This window comes from Doryrhamphus excisus, linkage group LG5 (genome assembly GCF_037039965.1).
Source record: "Doryrhamphus excisus strain RoL-2023G ecotype Guam linkage group LG5, RoL_Dexc_Guam_v1.1, whole genome shotgun sequence".
In the NCBI taxonomy this organism is placed as follows: domain Eukaryota; kingdom Metazoa; phylum Chordata; class Actinopteri; order Syngnathiformes; family Syngnathidae; genus Doryrhamphus; species Doryrhamphus excisus.
Window position 1 is genome coordinate 9,070,707 of NC_136361.1, and position 16,525 is coordinate 9,087,231.

The following is a 16,525-nucleotide window of genomic DNA, read 5'->3' on the forward strand; positions in this document are numbered from 1 at the left end:
ATTTTTGGATATAATAAACATCTAGGGTACAGTAAACTATGGCTATTTTCTCTCAGTCGTTCCAGACCGGGAATGAAGGTCAGGTGGTGCAGTTACACGGTTAGTCCACTAGAGGGTAGGAGTATCCGGTGTATTGCAGGGGTGTGCAAAGGGCAGTTTCTGATCCCACGGCACATTCTAAAAATAGAATTTAACAGGAATTGTTGAAAAACATCAGCAAAAATTGGAAAATCCGCGGTAGGTTTTACATTAATAAAGTCAAAATATAAGAAAAAAGTAAATTTCATGAAATATCAAGGGAAATAACATTATTTTAGTAACAAGGTTGGAAAAAAATACTTTATAAAAAAAAAAACACTTGCAACCGAAAGCTGTAATTAAAAAAATTGATTGGGCAAAAAAATACTCATTACAAGAAAGAAAATTACAAAACGTTTAAATATTTGGGGGAAAAATAAGATAAATAAGATAAATTGTAAAAAAAAGGCCTTTATGAGAATAAAGTAAAGAAGGGAAGAGAAAAATGTAATTTAACCAAAAAGAAAAATTCACATTTCTACGAGAGTAAACTCGTAATTTGGGGAAATGTCATTCTAACAGCATACAGAAAAAAAGGGAATAAAGTCATAACTATAATAACTTTTACAAATGCAAGAATTATATATATATATTTATTATTTATTATTTATTATAATTTATTAACTGCAGAAATGGAAAAAAAATCACAACAATAAAGTCATATTGTTAGTACTGTAACTACAAAATATCAAAGTAACCCTTGCATCCTGTCAGCACCGCTGCAGTTACCCCATCTGTCCACTAGAGAGTACCAATGATCATTAACTGTATTGGCTTCTACAATCCAGAGGACACCAACTGCATTACCCTATTTGTCCACCAGAGAGTGACAAAACTCCGATTATTGACTTCTATACAGTACAATCCACCTGTTTTCCCTGAGGCCCACAAAAGTCCTAGACGCAGCACGACCACGTACTAAACCCACCTTGATTTTTCTCACAATGTTAAAATCAAATCGAAATAGAAAATGTAAATATTAAAATTACATATTTCTTTTTCTAAGCATTTAACCGGACACCCGCTACAATATAACATGATCTTTAGGAAACACTCACGTACCAGCCCAACTGGTTCCACTCAGTCTAAACTGGAAAATGCTGATCTTGCTGCAGATTGCAACCCCCCCAACCCCCCAGCCCCCCAATGTGTTTGTTTTCACATGTACAAATGTGAAACTACATCTCGACACAAGTCATGCACATTAAACCGTTTTTGTGAACAATTTATATACCGAGGTGTCTTTATCTTGCAAGATTTGCGTCATGGTTTATTTTTGGTGCAGGTTAGAGGAGCAGGAGGAGGAGGAGGAGAGAGGGGAGGGGAGGGGAGGGGGGTCACCATCATCATATTGCTTTAACTCAAATGAAACCCTCGATTCTATCTTGATATAATCCTGAATGTTTGTTGGGGGGTCATTTAGTTCAGTGCGACACCAAAAAAAAAAACAAAAAAAACAAACCCAATATCTTCACACCGAACATAAAGAGGATACACTTGCTGATTTGCATGCAGGATGACATCTGATGACAAAATAAATCATCATCTTACCTCACTGGGTGCTTTCATGTTGTTCATCATGACTTGCGAGACGATGAGGGAATGAAAAGACCAAAAATAATATTTATCCATTTTTGGGTGGCGACGCAAAAGAGATTGTTGGGTGGAAACCACCAGCAAGCAGCTCCTTCCCTCCTAGATTCTGTTGCGCATCCCTCCTTTCATTCCCTCTCTCTTTCTTTCTCTCTCTCTCTCTCTCTCTCTGTGCATCCAGCCCTTTCGGACCCCTCCCCAGACAATATTCTCCAAAAGAAGAACAAACTTGCCAGACGGGAACGCAGCACATCGATCATCTCAGGTAAGAATGTTCTTATCTGGTACAAAAACGCGTGATAAGGTGTGGTGTTGGGGGTGGTGTGGGGTGGGGTGGTGTGGGGTGGGGTGGGGGGGCGTATGTGCGTAAAAGCGCACAGTAACTGCGCATTTCTTTACTTGCTGCTTTTTTTTAAATGCTTCAAATCGTCATCAGTGTTGTGTATTTTGTGTATTAAGTGCGTGGATTTATGGCTTTGATGTTGACAAGCCAGGACGTCAAGGATGTTCCTTTGCGCTTCAAGTGAGTCATGCATCATCCAGGCCAAGGACAGCATCTCAGGCCTCCATTTTGTCCATACGTGACATCATTACCTGCAGTCTTTTCATACGTTACCTGCCTCCGACCTCCACCAGGAGAGCGTGGGACTGATTCCTAATGGAAGACGTTGGCATCAATAATAAATATGAAGACCGTACAGTAGTGGATGCACAGGGAAACAAACACGCTTGTTTTGCTTTGATGGGAGCGACATGTTTTTGTCAGTGGAAAGATCTCAATCCATGATAAAGTGGGACACGTGAGCACAAATGTCATCATCAGAAGATGAAGGGAGTCTGGTCTTGTATGAATTTATCAGACCCTTAAAGGGCCCCTCTTAACCCTTTTTGACCCACTTATGGGTCCAAAATGACCCGGTCAGGTTGTTTTCTTGAAATATCTTCATAATGAAAATTTTTCATCATTTCATATTCCAGGTATTCCTCAAAAAACAAGTTTTTGATATCATGCCATTCACATTTTTAACTTACCTTTTATACATTTTAAGAAATTTTTATTTTGTGTGACTACCCCAACCTTCCATAAGTGGGTCAAAAATGACCCGGTCAGGTTGTTTTCTTGAAATATCTTCGTAATGAACATCTTTTATCATTTCATATTCCAGGTATTCCTTAAAAAAAACATGTTTTTAATATCATGCCATTCACATTTTTAACTTACCTTTTATACATTTTAAGAAATTGTAGTTTTTGTGTTACTACCCCAACCTTCCATAAGTGGGTCAAAAATGACCCGGTCAGGTTGTTTTGTAATGAAAAATTTTTTATCGTTTCATATTCCAGGTATTCCTAAAAAAAACATATTTTTGATATCATGTCATTCACATTTTTAACTTCCCTTTATGCAACACACAATGGATCCTCACATTTTCTATTGTTGTACGGGGTCATTTTCTTTTTCAAAGATGTAAAAAAGTGAAAAATGAAGATGTTTCTAACATGAAATCATTCTTGTGTGGTCCTAAATATAATACTAAATATCATACAAGTGATTATTCCTAACCAAAATGGCAAAATTGATATAAAAAGGCATTGATTCTAGCATGGGTGATTTTTGCCCCCCCCTTATGGAAGAGTGTAGGGTCCAGTCACTCGTGCATCTAAGGGTTAAGTCAAAGTGACTTCACTAATATGTCCCATAACCTGTTTAAGGGACGCTCTAACGATGGCTTTTCATGTCTTTCATGACGTTACTAAGAAAAAAGGCATGTTGAGCTCGCCCTCGTGCATACAGACAAAAGAGGCTTTGCTACACATCTTAAAATGCAGCCTGGGGCACTGCTAGCTATCCTTCTGTCAGCTACAGATTGAAGACTTGTGATGTATTTTGAAAATTCACATGACATGTTCCAACGTCTGCGACATATTTAACAATAATGCAGACAGTGACATAAATCAGGCTTCACTACACATCATGAACTACAACTCGGAGCTGCACTACCCATCCGCCAGTCAATTATAAATATGGAAATGTGAGTGTAATGTTAGCACTTTACAGCGTTGCTAGCGTTGTTAACGTTTGACTTCATTTGTTGTGGGGAAGTAAGGGTACGACTTCAGAGGCGTATATTCCCCCAAATTTTGGTAATGGTAATGGTAATGGTAATGGTAATGGTAATGATAATGGTAATGGTAATGGTAATGGTAATGGTAATGGTAATGGTAATGGTAATGGTAATGGTAAGGGTAAGGGTAATGGTAATGGTAATGGTAATGGTAATGGTAATGGTAATGGTAAGGGTAATGGTAATGGTAATGGTAATGGTAATGGTAAGGGTAATGGTAATGGTAATGGTAATGGTAATGGTAATGGTAATGGTAAGGGTAATGGTAATGGTAATGGTAATGGTAATGGTAATGGTTTTATTTCATTTGAACATGCATCAGATTCCAATTGAGTGCATCCCATAATCAGTTCCCAGTTCCACATGTCCAAAAGGAGTAGGAAGAAGCAAAGCTTATTAAATCCTACCCCTCCATCTGGTACTTTTACAATCACTAACTGTTACATTTGTTCACTTCCTGCTTTTCTAATATGATTTAAGTATTTTTAAATTAAATTAAATTAAATTAAATTAAATTAAATTAAATTAAATTAAATTAAATTAAATTAAATTAAATTAAATTAAATTAAATTTTTAAGACTTGTGATGGATGTCGAGGTTTTGCATATCTTTTGCAACAGCGGTTAACACAAACGTTAGAGGCTTACTTAACATAAGTCAGGCTTCACTACACATCTTAAAACACCGGCGAACTATCCGCCTATCAACTATAAACATGGTAGTTTGATCCATTTTTCTTCAGCAAATTATATTTCCCAAAATTCCGATTGAATTCCAAATTGGAAGAGTGTTTGACTTAGTTTATTTTCAAGATGGCAGCTTGTGGTGGATGTTGAGGTTTAGCATGACATCTTTTGGTTCCAACTCGCGACGTTAGAAGCTTATTTAACAACAACGCCTACAATGGCAAATATCAGGCTTCACTACACATCTTAAAACGCCGCCTGCAGCTCTGCCACCTATCCATCGATCAGCTGTAGACGTGGACGCTGCATCGTTTTTCTTCAGCAAATAGGCAAACGTAGCATGATGTGAAAATCTTAGCATTAGCATCATGTAGCTACGCTAGTGTTTGCTAGTGTGCTACTCCTCCATGTTGCTACGTAGTCTGTGATGTATGTCATCTGTAATGTTGGACGAGTGCGACGTGGATCAAGTAGCATCAAAGCAAAGAATCCAAATATTTGACAGCAAACTTCCTCCTTCTCTCTCCCAGACAATGAGCAGTCCACTGGAGAAGGTCGTGGCCCAGAAGAAGCAGTCCATCGAGGCCGCCATGGACATGTTGGAAAGGGGCGCCGAGGTGATGGCCGGCGCCGTCGGCGAGCTCTTCCCTCTCTGCGAGGCCGCCGCCCCTGTCCTACGTCTGGCCTTGGACAACGTCCAGAGCAAGGAGGTCTTCTACGTGAAAGAGCAGTTCCTGACGGTGAGGAACAGTTTGGACGTGCTCTCCAGCCAGCTGGAGGACATTGACTGCGAGATCAAGAAGGGACGTCTGGACTCCCAGTATTTTAGCATGGAGGAGAACATCAGGAACCAGTTCAGGAAGTACATGGACATCATCGAGGCTAAGGAGCAGTTCCGGGAGGTGAAGACCAAGCTTTTTCTGGAGCATTTCTCCAAAAGCGGAGGGGAGAAGAACCTGTTTGTGCTCTATGACGCTCTGATGGGAAACAACAGTTTTGCAGAGTCCATCTTGGACGTGGTGGAAAAGTATGTAGAAACACTACCAGACGGTACAGAAGCTGCTGGAGCCTGGTTGGAAAACCTGGGGACCAAGCGATACCAAAAATAAAATGCTGTACTTTGTTGGCAGGTACGTGTCGAGGAACCGCCGCCTTCTGGAGGACTTCTGCGTCCACATGAAGGAGCTCCTCTGCTTGGGCCTGATTGCTCTGCTGGGCCACTCCGCTTTGACCCGCGACCAAGAAGAAGAACAGGACAAGCTCCAAGAGTGGAGCCGCAAGATGGATGAAATGGAGTTCCGCATGAAGAGAACCATCGAGTCCTGCATCGCCGCTTTCCCCGAGCAGGCCAAGCTGGACGCTCAGCACCTTCTGCAAGAGAAGCAAACCGAGAACCTCCAGGACACAACCCAGGAGCTTCTCGACTTCCTGGTGAAAAAGTACGACTGGGTGAGCTGGTCCGTACGCCTCATTAACCACGCTGGGAGCACCTACCGCAAGTGGCGCGCCGGCGAGCACTTCCACCACGTGGCGGGACGCAACTGGTTCGAGGTACTCCAGGTGAACAACATCAACCTGGTGGTGTCCTTCAGCACTCGGCCGCGCCCGGTGCCACGGGACTTGGTTCTGCAGATGATGGAGGGCCAGGCCAGGAAGGGCAACGCCCCCGCCGTGGTGGACGTCCTGGAGAAGCACCTGAGCGGCTTTGTGGTGCACGCCGTCAGTCGTCACAAGGAGTCGGCGGCGGCGTGGAGCTTCCCCGAAGACTGCCACTACTGGGACCGCCACAAGAACGTGGCCGTGTGCGTACACTCGGACTAACCCGAATGTTCTACAATGAATAAATTGATACGCCAAGTGTCGTTAAAGCGTCCATCTAAACGGTGGAGCTACTAAAATGGACAATTTAGGAGGATTTTGCACAAAATGTTGGTTTTTAATTAGGTGCAAAGCCAAAAATGATTTGTTTATGAGAAACAAATGCTATCCAAATCTATCCTTTACTTTACTTTTAATGGAGAAGATGCACTCCTTCCTCAAGGACACCATACTGCCTCCATCGCCCGACTCATTCTGATATTAAGAAATAAATTATTCATTCATTTTGGGGATCACAATAGATGAAAATATGAGCTGGAAACCTCATATTACAAATATACAACATAAGGTGGCCAGAAATATTTCAGTATTGAACAAAGCAAAATTTGTTCTCAATCAGAAATCACTCCACACTCTTTATTGCTCTCTGGTTCTACCATATCTTACTTATTGTGTGGAAATATGGGCTAATAACTATAAAAGCAATCTTCACTGGCTAAATGTACTGCAAAAAAGGTCAGTAAGGATAATTCATAATGCCGCCTACACAGAACATACTAACTCCTTATTTGTAAAATGACAAATACTTCAACTTGCTGATATAGTTCATCTTCAAACAGCTAAAATAATGCATAAGGCTAAAAATAAGCAATTAGCTAAAAATGTCATCCAATACTTCTCTACAAGAGAGGAGAAATATGATCTCAGGGAAAAAGTACATTTGAAACACTTCTATGCTAGGACTACGTTATGCTAGCCATAGCATTTCAGTATGTGGAATCAAACTATGGTAATGGTAATGGTTTTATTTCATTTGAACATGCATCAGATTCCAGTTGAGTGCATCCCATAATCAGTTCCAATTTAATTTAATTTAATTTAATTTAATTTAATTTAATTTAATTTAATTTAATTTAATTTAATTTAATTTAATTTAATTTAATTTAATTTAATTTAATTTAATTTAATTTAATTTAATTTAATTTAATTTAATTTAATTTAATTTAATCAGATTTTCGCGTTTTTTGTGAATAACTCTCGAACGCAAAGTCCTACCGATTTGGAACCTATTCCCATCTGCATAATTCACAGCCAGCTTTCCAACGGTACCAAGCATGACTCTACAACTTTCGGTTCCCAAAATATGCGATTTTTTAACTGGTAGTTTGGTAATTCATCCGTCGGTCCCAAGCTTGAACAACAACAACTACAATTTTTGTGACCAAAGCTTTAGAGCAGACGCCATGTTTGTTTTTACTTTTTGTGCAATTTCCTACTAAAGTAAATTATATCAGCTGCTAACTTATTTACCAAGCACTTTGTTTCCATGCCCTCGTGAGGTTTGGACCTTCACTGCCAACACCAGTATGTTTTACAACCAAATGGACCGCACCCCCTGCATCTCTGATGGTTCTGCTGAAGTCTGGAACACGATGCAACCAACCAAGCCTTTCACCTGGAGTGTAGCGAATGATTTAGCATGCTAACTTGTTGCTAACATTGTCCGATGTTTGTTTAGTTAGTCATCCTGTAGATCCACCATTGTGTATGCACTTTCAGTCGTTGCAGTCCACTTGCACTTGGACGAAGGACCCACCGGATCAGTTATATGCATTATCGCCACCTAGAGTGTTGGAGCAGAACTGCATCTGGGATACTGTAGTATACTGACTGTAGTATACTGGCTGTGTGACGTGTGCACGTTGAGGAAAATATTTACTAAGCATAGTAAATACATAGTATTTATATAAATACATAAATACATTTTTTAATTATAAATATATATATATATATAATAATATAAATATATATATATATATTATATGATATAATATAATAATATATATAATAAAATATAAATAAATTTTACATAAATATATAGTAAAAACACAAGGCAAAAGCTAAAACCTAAAGGTTTAAAGGTGAGTATAGGGGTGTTGTCTATATATCTAATAAAATATAAATAATATATAATATATATTATTATATAATACTATATATAATAAAATAATATATTATAAATACATTTTACATAAATACATAGTAAAAACACAAGACAAAAGCTAAAACCTAATGGTCTAAAGGTGACTATAGGGGTGTTAGTTTGTCTCTGGAGGGCTCTAATAACTAAGTTTTCTATGCTCTTAACTACCAAAAATATTCAATTTATAAATATGAAATCCTACTTGCCGGAAATGTACTAATCTCTGTCGGTTGTGGAGTAAGTTAACCGTGATAAACGAGGGATTGCTAGAGTAGATGGATAAAATGGTTCCAAAGCATGGTGCATTTAGCTGACTGTCCTGCAGGGGAGCTATTTTACGTTTTCTTTCATTCTACCCATGATTAAAAAAAATCCACTAATGTGAGTTTGCCTACTACTACTAACATACTCTTTTTAAGTATATGGTCGTTTTTTTTAACATATCATTTTTTTAACATTTTTGTGTTTTTTTGTTCCTGTACTTGTGTTTTTCATGTATGTCTTTTTGTCTTTTTGCTGCTGTGTTTTTTGTTACCGTCTTCCGGCTCGTGTTATTTTTGCCTAGCAACCTTGGTTCATTTGTACTTTTACCCTGTGTGGACTCTTTTTGTTAATAAACATTTTTGTTGCATTTCCTGCCCATGCGAACCCAAGATGCGGATCTTGGGTTCCACACCAGTTGGTAGTTCTTGACACTTAAGATGTTTCAATCTATAACCATACACTAGTTGACATAAAGAAGCGGAAATATGTATTCAAATCATGCCTATTGATTGGTTTATTGGACTCAATAAAGTCAGTGCATGTTAAATTGTTTTGCTTCCTGTCATCTGATTAGCATCTTGTTTTTACCCGTTGTTTATGGATGTAAAAGCGAGGCTAATCTAATACGTTTTGCTTTTTTCTCAGCACAAATGTGATTTAACGAGGCTGCACCGCAACGACTAATTTAATTCCCCATTTGCACCCAGGTCAGCGTTTTCTGACCGCAGCGCTTACTACCCTAAGTGCTTATCTTAGCAGGATGCTAACGTTCATGGCGTTTCATATCTCAGCACATCGGGACGCTCTTTAGCAGCTCGGCTGCAAAGATGTGTAATAACACATGTGCTGATTGTACAGTTTTCACAAGCTTTTTTCATGCTTACTAAGTGTGTGGGGGGGGACTTCTCCGTTTGCTTATTTTGTAGATCAAATCAATGTAAGATTCATTCATTCATTCATTTTCTCTGCTTTTTTCCTCACGAGGGTCGCGGGGGGTGCTGGAGCCTATCCCAGCTGTCTTCGGGTGCTATATGTGCCAATTACAGGGCACATATAGACAAACAACCATTCACACTCACATTCATACCTATGGACAATTTGGAGTGGCCAATTAACCTAGCATGTTTTTGGAATGTGGGAGGAAACCGGAGTACCCGGAGAAAACCCATGCGTGCACGGGGAGAACATGCAAACTCCCCACAGAGATGGCCGAGGGTGGGAATTGAACCCTGGTCTCCTAGCTGTGAGGTCTGCGCGCTAACCACTAGATTTAATGCCGCCATCAATGTAAGATGTTTTTACATTTTTACCAAATTGATAATATAGTCACAAAGTCATACAGTCTCAAATTTAAAACAAGCAAACATCTTTATACTGGTCAAAGATCCTCTATTGGGCAGGAAGGCTCTGCTGTTATTTGGGCTCCACTGCAAAAAGGCTAGTGAAAGGTCACACTAAAATATCATCAAACAAATGTACGTAAATATTAGTCAACACAACTGAACATAAAATGCAGTTTTTAAATGAAACGTAATCATGTGTGAAAACCTGATGTCGCCCTAAAGCTAATACCCACCCTTAGCAGCAACAACTGCAATCAAGTGTTTGTCATAACTTGCAATGAGTCTCTTCCAGCGCTGTGGAGGAATGTCGGCACACTCATCTTTGCAGAATTGTTGCCATTCAGCCACATTGGAGGCTTTTCCAGCATGAAGCCTTTTTAAGGTCGTGGATTCAGGTCAGGACTTGGACTAGTCTTCATTTGGTTTGATGGACTTGCTAGTTGCTTTCAGCTTGAGGTCAGATGGCAGCAGATGGCTGTGGACATCTTCAGGATTTTTTTGCAGCACAAAGGATTCATGGCCATTTATCACAGCAAGTCTTCTGGTTCCTGAAGCAGCAAAACAGCTCCAGACCATCACACTACCACCACCGTATTTTACTGAAGGCAAGTGAGGCCTGCAGTTGTCTTGGATACCTTTGCCTTATTGGACTGACTTCCTGTGTACCGACCTTCACATTCGTGTAGAACCTTACCTCGTGTAGTGCCTGCCAATCTGCTTTTGGGTCCCCCTTCCCACGTCCCACCTTGACATCGGGAAGGTTCACCGCTGTTTCTTGTTTTTGCCATATGTGGATAATGGCTCTCACTGTGGCTTGCTGGAGTCCCAAAGTGTTAGAAATCTGAAACATTTAAGTGTGACCAACAAAGAAAACAAAGAAATGAGGAAATTTCGGGATCTACTATAGAAATCCATCTCAAAGATCCGCTATATTAGAGGAAGGCTCGGAGTTGAAGAGCTGAGTAGGCGTGTGGGAGATGATTGTCCAGCCTTTGCGGCTGAGCAGAGTGGAGGCATGCTGCTCTGAAAGCCAGTGGATTCATTAGCGGTCATGCGGCATTCGCCAAGGTAACAAATATTGATCCGAACACCACCCCCTGCCCCCTGTGGGCCCCCCTCGTAAAAAGGCTGATGCTGAGCGCCATGATGGAAAGACTTTAAGCATCAGTTTACTGACAAGATCTTCCATCACGCCATGCAGTCACACTTTTGCATCTGCTGCGGTCTCCAGCCATGTTTGTCCTTGTTATGCACCGCAGGGTGTTTGCAGACAGAGGGCGCTGTTTGCTAGTAATATTCATTCCAGCCAAGTATCTTGACTCACCATAGTAGCAAAGATTATCTTATCTGATTGTGTTGCCTTCAATTGCAGCATCTTTTCTTGTGAAAGGGGTTTAGCCGCAGGATGTCGCCCCAAGTCAACTTATTATCCGACATGAAACTATGAGGAAAAGTTTAAAAATAACCTCCGCCAGATAGCATCTAATATCAATATTTCATGAACAAATGAAAGAGCGGATCCAGGCGAGAGTCCGAGTGGCCCCGGAGGGCTGAGCGGATCGATGCTAGGGTCTCTCTGGCAGCCCGTCTAGGCGCATCCCGGAGCTCAGGCTAATGTTATTAGGCGTCATCGAGCGGCCCGCCTGCTCTTTGACTCTTCTAATCGGATAAAAAGCCTTCAAACATTTGTTCACTGGTTGCTGCTTCCGCATCACGACTCAGCAGCTCCTTTATGGCCACGCCTCTGTGGCGAGGTTGCTGATACGGTTGCTAATACGACTCCTTTATTCATTTGACAACAACCTGAACAACAGTAACGTAACAAACAATTTACAGCGTAACACAATGCATGGCTCTCCTAAACTGAAGGTTGTGGGTTCCATCGTTGGGCAAAATACTGAACCCCCCATTGCTTCTGATGTTGCGCCATCAGTACGCAAATGTGCTAACAGTGAGGTGGAAAAGCGCCTTACAGGTACATTACAGTACATGTTACGTTATTACAGTAATAACAGTAACAACAACAGTAATATAATCAGTATTAACAGTAAAACAACAATAACGGTAACAATAAAAACAACGGTTAACGTAACATCAGTATCAACAGTAACACTAATAACGATAATACAACACTGATGTCAACAGTAACAATCGTAACACCAACGGTAACAGGAACAGCGATTGTCTTGGTGGCTGGGGTCAAAGGTGATATGAATGTCTTTGTTTTCTTCAAGTACAACAAACCCAAGACGAGACCTACTGCACTTCTTTCTGCTGTTTTTCCTAAGCTAGGCAATCACATAGCTTATACTGCTACTACCAGTTAACACACACATACGCATGTGCATGTAGACACACACATAAAGTTGGAATGAAAGTGTGAGAAACAGGAAGTGAGAGACCAGAGGCAGCTTCCAATGGGCTAATCTTCTCTTTCTAATCGTCAGCAAATAAGAGGGGATCAGATACAGAAAACTGGTCATTCATCACATGCGAAATCCATGATTTACACAAATGACTCCATGCCAGCATGTTGTAAAGTATACAGCTGCAGCGTCCCCTGGTGGCAGATGACTGCATAGAAAATAGCAAACGAGTAAAACACTATCTGACTTCACTAAACACTATCACCGACTTGGGCTGCATGTGCACGTGTGGGTGTGTTTACTGCGATTTACAAGTGTCCCTGAATGTAGCGGCAACTCCCAGGAGTTACATGATGCACATGAATGCCCCCTTTTAGAAACAGCTTGATTGTTTTGATCCTGCATGTTGTGAAGTGTTCAATATCTGACTGGGATCTTTCCATGATGCCCCAACTCTGAAAGAACCACTACCCCCTTTTTAATAGTATCTGAAATACATACAACCAACAATAAAGTCTCATTTTAGGGTGAATCTCCACTCACTGCGCCAGGTTTTCACCGCTAATTGGAACGCCATCCATTTATTTTCTATAGGGCTTATCCTCACTAGAGGTGGGTACACCCTGGACCGGTGGCCAGCCAATCACAGGGCACATATAGACAATATAGACCATTCACACTCATATTCATACCAATGGACAATTTGGAGTGGCTAATTAACCTAGCATGATTTTGGAAAGTGGGAGGAAACAGGAGTACCCGGAGAAAACCCACACATGGGGAGAACATGCAAACTCCACAGAGATGCCCAAGCGGGGAATCGAATCCAGATCTCCTATTTGTGTTACAAAATCATCATTCAAACTTACTTATTTGTTGATATGAATCACACAGAGCAAGGACCGACTTGCCGCGCTGTCTTTTTTCTGTCTGCGGTCTCCTCGCGCTGTGAGGCGTTCAGGTACACTCGTAAGTTTGACTTTTAGGCGCTAATTGTTTTTCATTTTTATTCACGTAACCACTGGGAACCACTGCTGTGTATGTTTACTGGATCAACATTCACTGTGTTTATTTAAGAAAAAAGGCGTGGTTTGGGGATTTTAGTTTTGTTTTCCGTTAATGTTACGACTTTATGGTAAAATTAGCTTTTTTTCCCTCATAAAATTACAACTTTATTATGTTGCTAATAATGGCAACTTAATGATATTACTTTAATCAAGTAAGACTAGAATTTTCCTGAAATTCTTTGCCGTTGATGTTATAACTTTATCGTACAAAAGCCTTTTTTCTCCTAAAATTCCAACTTGAAGCTCTACCTTATTAGTAAATGGTAATTAATAACTTGAAATTTCCAACTTGCTACAACTATGAACACTATTCTCTCGTAGATTGTAGCTTGAGTCACACAACTTTATTATTTTCTGTATCCTTTGGACTTAATGAAATGGAAGCTCCCGTTTGAGTGACATTTAGCCGACCGGTCCTTGCCCATCTCTTAAAGTAAAATACGCTGCGCTAAAGTGAATAAGAGTGATCTCATTAACCAACATGTCCGCCAATAAGAAGAATTGGATTTTCTGCAGTGGTGAATCCTGAAGGCAGTTTGATGCCAAAGATCAATAATACTTCCTCCCAGCCTTTATCTCTTTCCTCACATCGCGGTCCGTATCGACCCAAGAGGAAAGTGACGGATGCGACGGAGTCCTCTCGCTGACGGCACTGTCCATCACTGCACGTGGGCGTCTCACAAAGGTCAAAGGTGACACTGAGGAGGAGATGATGAGTGCCATGTAGGGCTCGGACTTGTGTCGCTTTGGATTTGTCATCAAATGACTGCCGGAGAGAGCAAAGGAAGTGAGCGTCTTCCCTCCTGTCCTCGCCATCTGTTGAGCGGGTCACCTCATGTCCTGTCCTGTGTGGCCTGGAAACATCTGCAGTGAGGCAGGCCCAGACCTCCTGTTGAAATATATGTGCTATGTGTCATTTATGATGACGACATACCTAGAAGGAAAAATTGGCTTTATGTGATTTCTAGCTTTGCTATTAATTAGGAGTGTGCTGGCATTGGTACCCAAGTACCCCTTCAGACATTTGACCTGACGCCATGTACCCCCATGCACCCCCTACTCCTAAAACATAAAACTTATTGAGTTAATTACCTCGAAACACTGACGATAATTCATTGGTTCATTCATGTTATAGTAATTCCGGGGGAAAATTGTGTATTTTGATGGTAAGATTAGGATAAAGTTTGACTGATAAATAGATAAGTAATCATCCTACATATGATTCCCTTTCAAGCCATTTCATTTGAATGGACTTCACTTCTTTGTCCGCTCAGGATGGCTACGTTTTAAGTGTGCATATTCATTTCATGGCAAAAAGAAGGGGAAAGTTTAACATTCATGATAAAGCATAATAGAGCAACATTGATGTCAGTTAGAAGTAGAACATTTCCTAACATTGCCTTATCGTTGTATGAGCCACAAGTGGTTGGTTTTGAAAATATCACCTACTTTTGCATGTGCATGTGTGGGTGTGTTTGCTGTGATTTACAAGTGTCCCTGAATGCAGCGGCAACTTGTGTCCACTGCCACTACCATTACCCCCTTCTTAATAGTATGTGAAATACAAAAATACTGTACATACAACCATCAATAAAGCCTCGTTTTCCAATCTCCATTCACAGCGGAGATGAATTTGAACGCCAATATAAATGAAATCTTCAAGATAAAACACTCTTAATGCACAAAGTCAGCATTCAGACTTACTTATTTGTTGGTATGATGCACACAAGGAACAACTTGCCACAATCTCCTTCCTGTTGGATATATTTGCACTGTGAGGCGTTCAGGCGCACTTGTAATTTTGAGTGTTAGGCGCCAATTGTTTTTTATTTTTATTCACGTACCCCCATGGCAATTGACATACTCCACTTTGGCCACCACTTCAATAAGGCATTTTTCTAAATTAATAAATCATCCTAAAAGTGATTAGAAGTTGTTTAGACGAATAATTCATGTTTTATTTAAGTGTATTTGTTGCCCCTCCTTGAAAATCCTGTGGTACAGAATAAGGAAGACAATCCACGATGACTTGACGTATATTCACCCTCGGGATTTATTCTTCCTCTCAAAAATAACAACACTTCAGATATCATAAGATGATTACATCAACAATTACTCAACAATTACCAATTTGTTTCCAGACACATTTCACATTTTTCAGTTAGCCTGCTTCATGCTATTAACTGTACATTAAAGCTGGCTAGCATTAGCCATTTCGCTTATATTCAAATGCTCTACAACACATTTTGTAACAAACATTTAGCAGTCAGCTGTTTGCTCTAGCAACTTTCTAAACTTTTTACAGCCGTAAAAATATAAATTATCTCTACTTTGTACTAACCTGTGGTACAGAATAAGGAAGACAATCCACGATGACTTGACGTACATTCACACTCAAGATTTATTCTTCCTCTGTGGTTTTGTCAACTACTCTATACCACCATCGCTGCTAGCACCCCCTAGTGGATCTTGCGGTATTACACCCAAACGCCAACAATGGCGATTTGGTTATTTTAGAAACAAACATAAAAAAAATAGTAGGATGTCTTTTTTTCTTTTACAACTGAATTTTATATGTATGACATGAACTATTACTACTCTTAAATGCTCTAACCATATTTATGAATTTTAAACCGTTTTTGTAAAACCATGTTACCTAATCTTTTATGTACCTTACATATTCATTCATTCATTCATTTTCTACCGCTTATGCTCACGAGGGTCGCGAGCTGCTGGAGCCTTTCCCAGCTGACTATGTGATTGAGTGTGAATCTGGTAGGAACCCGGAGTACCAGTAAACTCCACATAGAGATATATACCCTAATGACCAAAAGCATGTAATTGCAACTAACAATGATGCAATTTTTCCCATTTTGCTCATTTTGCCAGACAATCCACCACGTGGTGGTTAATGTCAGCAACAGATGAGTAATTATTTAATTGAAATCCAAACCGTAATCATTTCTTGAAAACAAATTTTTATAATTCGAGCCCAGCTTCAGTCAACACAAGGTCATCAAGCTGTGTCCCATTCTTCAGAAGCATTCTTATCAAGAAAAAAAAACCAAGTGGAGATAGGACTCCCTGGTACAATGTATCCCAGAAGATATCAGAATGTGTGCTACTTCACTTTCCAAACAACACAGCACACCTTCTGTGGCAGCTTTTTGGCAACTCACATTCGAAAAGCCACCCACACG

At 40.2% G+C, this 16,525-nt stretch overlaps 1 protein-coding gene across 1 annotated transcript; it reads left to right on the forward strand.

Moving 5' to 3' along the window:
- The first annotated feature begins 1,814 nt into the window (after nt 1-1,814).
- rpz6 (rapunzel 6) lies at nt 1,815-9,096 on the forward strand. The gene is made up of 3 exons (XM_058054075.2): nt 1,815-1,936; nt 5,014-5,510; nt 5,614-9,096. The coding sequence occupies exons 2-3, from the start codon at nt 5,017-5,019 to the stop codon at nt 6,302-6,304; spliced, it is 1,185 nt and encodes a 394-aa protein (XP_057910058.2). The 5' UTR covers nt 1,815-1,936; nt 5,014-5,016; the 3' UTR covers nt 6,305-9,096.
- Nucleotides 9,097-16,525: the final 7,429 nt, after the last annotated feature.

Excerpts from the sequence above, each read along its gene's own strand:
- rpz6 (XM_058054075.2), top strand. The coding sequence starts at position 5,017 with ATGAGCAGTCCACTGGAGAAGGTCGTGGCCCAGAAGAAGCAGTCCATC. Across the intron at positions 5,511-5,613 it reads ATCTTGGACGTGGTGGAAAA|GTACGTGTCGAGGAACCGCC; the intron begins GTATGTAGAAAC and ends CTTTGTTGGCAG.